At 39.9% G+C, this 5,000-nt stretch overlaps 2 protein-coding genes across 2 annotated transcripts in view; one reads left to right on the plus strand and one right to left on the minus strand.

Moving 5' to 3' along the window:
• LOC137998110 (uncharacterized) overlaps positions 1–5,000 on the minus strand; it is a 216,787-nt gene that overhangs the window by 169,853 nt on the left and 41,934 nt on the right. The gene's annotated exons all lie outside the window — the stretch shown is intronic.
• The window catches only part of LOC137996280 (uncharacterized), a 57,405-nt gene that overhangs the window by 40,384 nt on the left and 12,021 nt on the right, over positions 1–5,000 (plus strand). The window contains exons 3-4 of the mRNA XM_068841692.1: positions 1,252–2,591; positions 3,627–3,770. Of these exons, the coding sequence (XP_068697793.1) occupies positions 1,252–2,591; positions 3,627–3,770 (1,484 nt within the window). The remainder of the gene's footprint in view (positions 1–1,251; positions 2,592–3,626; positions 3,771–5,000) is intronic.

Genomic DNA, 5,000 nt, shown 5'->3' on the forward strand with positions numbered 1-5,000 from the left:
CGGTCTTGCCCACGTGTTCGTTGACTCTTTGGTGTAAGTGTCGGCTTGTATAGCTGACATAACCAGCCTCGCACTGGTCACATTGGAAATGGTAGACGAGTTTCTGTTTGTTTACCAGGGCGGGTTTTTGTTCCATAGGTTTCAAGTCATCGTTTAATTTGCGACTGGTAAATACGGGGGATAACTGCATGCTAATCTTTGAAGATAGTTCTGATGTTTGGCATCTTACAGTATTGGCTGATCGCTGACACTTGAATGGAAGCACGATGCGCGTTACTTCCAGTCTTTCGCTGGCTGTGGGTTCTTTCTGAGGTCTTCTGAAGATTGTCCATAAATTTCTTAAAAATCGATTTCATTAAAAATAAAAAATAAAAATAAAAATACCCGCCCTGGTAAACAAACAGAAAGTCGTCTACCATTTCCAATGTGACCAGTGCGAGGCTGGTTATGTCAGCTATACAAGCCGACACCTACACCAAAGAGTCGACGAACATGTGGGCAAGACCGCTAACGGCGAGCACATGCGGACGCACGGCAGTGACATTTCCAGCCTTTCTAGACTTTTCAGTATTTTAAGGAACTGCAAAACTAAGTGAGACTGCCTTATGTTTGAGATGCTCTTCATCAGGGACTTAAAGCCACTTTAAACAAACAAAAATACTCCATTTGCTCAAAGCTGTTTTAAAATATTTGTTTATAAGGGTTCGCTTTGTGATTTTATCGTTTCTATTTCATTTTTTTAAATTTTGTTAGCATATTTTTTCCCTAGTGTATTTTAAGAAAATTATGTGTATTCTTACTAGTCTGTATATATTAGCTCTTTTTATTCCCGTCAACTTTATATCTTGATAATGGTGTCACGTCGACATCGAACGTCGATTTTATAGTGTTAATATTTATAACCAAATTTTTTAAAACCAAACTTCTTGGCTTTTACTTGGGCTTGCAAATCGCTTTGCCGATGGTTCGAGTAAAATTATACGCTAACGGGTTAAAACTCTTTTTTTCATCAAGCTGCGAAGAAATTTTAGCATTTTCTTGAGTAGAGTGGTCAGTCTTTACTAAAGTTTGAGGGGAAAAGCTTTTTTTTTTCCGGCGCACGGCGTCATGTGCTTTCGTCATAACCATTTACCCATGGGCAAATTGTATAGGGTCATTGACCAATCAAAAGGCGCGCTTTACTTCTGTTATGTTATAATTAAACTTTAATAAAATGGTTATTATCGCTATCGTTATCGTTATCATTTACAGGTGCAGAAAACGAGTCAACCCTCCAGGAAACCCACTAAGCCAACATGAAATCTGTCGTCCCGCCGTAAATCAACTGGCCCAAGGGTATGTTGGTTTTGCAGTCCAAAGCAAATGCCCAAGGAACTGGACAGATGAGATTGTGCGCCGTAAATGTCAAAATAAAAATCAAAGCGATCAGTTTAATGACTGGCCCGTGTTTGATCGCCACAGGAGCATTACTTACAGAAATGTCTTTTGTGCAAGGTGCAATGGCGCAGTGAATACAACCTACTGGAAACAGGAGGCGGATTGTAGTCAATGGTTTAACACAACGTCGTTCAATCTTAGTGATTTTATGCGCTTCGCGCATGCCAATTGTTCAGTAAAAATCAGCGAATCTTGGAGGCAATACTTGAAGCAATGCATCCCACGTTTTCAAGACTGTTCCGGGATTGGTCGGGAGAAAAATGGATCTTACTGCCAATCACAGTGCCTGGCGTATGCTTTTCCTGTTTGTTTTATGAGAAACGACAAGATAATAAGGTTTCGAAATCTGCAATGCGCATTGTGTAACGGATTTAAGCCCAGCGACATAAAGAACGACGACTACTGTTTCCCTGAAAGTGAGCCCTGTCCACCGCCTCTGACTATCTTGTTTGACTTTACTTCCTCATTCGAGATGAGGGTTACAGTCAAAGACAAAATAATGGATTTGGAGCGAAATATATACCATGTTTGGTACTGTGCTGCTAACGAAGTGTACGACCCATACGTTGGAAAATGTAAAAGCACTGTCAGTTTACACCCACCACAAACTGACACGCCCACTTCCCAGAGTGAAAAAACAAGAAAGTTGTTGAATTTGAACTGCACTTTCGTACCTTTCAACCAAAGCGATTATGAACAACGACCTAATGGTACCGTCTACATTAAACCTCATCACAAGATTTATGGGAAAACAAGGTACACAATTCGCGGGCATATTTTGCTACTTTGCGTCAACTTTTCAAGAAATGCGACAGTGTTGGCCAAACAGCCAAGCGCAGGGTACCTCACTAAAACGACGCCAACTTCTCTTCAAGTAATGACTTTTGCTGGCTGCATTACGTCAATGGCGTCCCTTCTTCTCCTGTTGGCAAAATATATTCTATTTTCTGAACTGCGCAACTGGCCTGGAAGGATCATCATCAACTTGTCCCTATCTTTGCTGTTGTATCAAGGCGTCTTTCTCGCAGCAATAAAGACTTCCAGTCATGAGCAATGCCAGGTCATTGCCATTCTTCTTCATTACTTTGTCTTATGCTCTTTCACGTGGATGAATGCTATGGCATATGATGTGCACAAGACATTTACTTCCTCGGGTAAGATTAAGAGTGCGTTTACTTTGGGGGGGGGGGGGGTGCTCTCAAAGAAGATTCCCGCCAAAAACACTTATGAGGTATAGGTTAAGGTTAGCGTTATTTTTTTGGTTTGGTAATTGCAGCTGTTTATCTTTACTCTGAAGACTGGAGTTTGGCGGAGAATTTGTGGCGTTGATGTTTCTGTATTCCCAGCGTGAGCGATGTTGAAGTTGCGGACGAGAGCAAGGAGACACATTGTGACGCTTACGTACATTTCTGGACAAAAAAGAGCATTTATCATGACAGTACGGTTAAGTTGAGACTTGGGAAAAAGTGGCCTACACCATTTTTTTGTCGCCGCTATTAACCAGATATGTCCACGATTGACCTTAATTAGATACACTTTGATTTCACCGTAAAAAGCAGAAAAAGTAGATTCTGGATATAGAATCCAGGATTGGATTTGGGAAAAAAAGTGCTTTCTTAAAACCTGCTATAGAGAGTTGTACGTATTCTCCGTATTTTATGGCAATATTATGATACACCACTCTTATAATATAACAAGCGCCGTGATTGACCAAAATCGTGCGTCTAGTAGCGGTGCAAAGTGCTGAACTTATTTTGTATAATTGCGATGGTACAGTCTTACAGGCCTGTGCACTGCGCAGACGACACGAAGGGCAAAAGTGACCATTTGTCAAAAGCATTTTATCATGGAGCAAATCAGTAAAAAGGCTTTAATCTCGCTGATTTCTGTGCCAAGGAACGCAAATTCGTGACTAGAGCAGTGAAAAAAATTGCTTGCGTGTGGTTCATCTTACTACTTATTCCCTTCAATGTCTCGACAGGGCTTCCAGTGCCTGCCTGAAACACAACAAAGGCTTTTTTTTTTTCAAAAAACAAGGCCGTATTGGATTCTTGCATCAACAATCTAACACCTTCTGACTGATTTTACAGAGCTATCCATTACTTCGAACTCTCTTCTACGGTTTGAGACTTTCGAGTGCCATAGTTACTTTTTTATTTTTTATTTTTATTTTTTTTTTTGATACCTAGACAGCGGACGTGGATCGAATCGTCAAGGAAACCACAATAAACCCTTAGTGAGGTACTGTTTGTACGGATGGGGAGATCCTGCTATTCTCGGGTCGTTTTTTGTGATCATTGATCAAATTCTCATTAAAGGATTCATTGGATATGGTAGGTCTGCTGTCTCAACATGTATTTAAAAGGACTGCATCACGGCATTGCAGTTCATTGCATCGCGTGAGTACTTTTATCAGTTACTCACCCATACTCGCTATGCAATTTACGTTAACCCAAAAAAAGTAAAATAAAAAATTTAAACAACCCATATTAAAGCTTCGTGACCAAAAAATGTCTGTAATTTAAATTACAAGCAACAGAGATAAACTTTGAAAAACTTGTAGGACAGTTTGGAACAACCCCAAGTACGACCTACATAACGAAATGACAAATAAAGTGCAAAATAGTTCCCCTAGACACTGAAAAGCGGCCGCTGGCGGAACAAGCAATAATAAAATTAAAGCTCCCGCCAAAACGTTTCTTTGGTCCGCCATCTTGTTTGTTGTGCATAGTGCCCCCCTCAGAAAGATAGCCATCCCGTTTAGGTGAGTTTCGTTTAAATGCAAGCTATGTTTTAACCCTCCTAGCAGTTTAAGCAGTTTAACTCGGTCAGCCGACACTCCCTCCATGGGAACAGGCCCCTTAATCTTCTACAAGCTTTCCCATCTTTGCCTCCTTTAATTTGTATTTGCTGTTTTATCATTTCAAACCGGCTTTCTTCCATGTTTGAAGTAATTCTTTTTACGTTACTCTTGATTTGGTTTCCAGCTCCCAGTCGCTGAGCCCCTTTAAAGTGCTACTATGACCAAAAAACCAAATTTTATTTTTCTTAGGATTTCAAAACTATGTTAACTAAACATTAAGTAACCCACGTTTTAAGCCTTGATTAAAAAAAAAATCATATATATATATATATATATATATATATATATATATATATATATAACGAATAGACTTGATGAAGTTGCTTCACTTATCTTTGGAGTGCTCAGTGCAAGAATTTGCAGAGCAAAATACAAATGTAAGAAGGAAAGTATTACCAGTTACTCGAGTTTCACGCTCAAGGCGATCATCAGACTGATCATTGTCTACGAGAAGATGTCATATATAACTGTTCAAATTTAGGAACGGTTGTAGCGACGCTTCATGTGGTTGGTTGCCATGAAAAACTTGTTTTCATGGCGGCATTTCGTTACCAGCTCAGATTTCTTGTTCAACAGATGGGCGTTTTTTGCGCTCAAGATGCAAAGTTTTTCAGATAAACACAGGTTGCAGCGACAAGGGTTGCCTTTGTATGCTTTTGCTCTTTTTATGATGCGCCAGTTGATTGTGTAGACGATGTTT

Source organism: Montipora foliosa, chromosome 3 (genome assembly GCF_036669935.1).
Source record: "Montipora foliosa isolate CH-2021 chromosome 3, ASM3666993v2, whole genome shotgun sequence".
Taxonomy (NCBI): Eukaryota; Metazoa; Cnidaria; class Anthozoa; order Scleractinia; family Acroporidae; genus Montipora; species Montipora foliosa.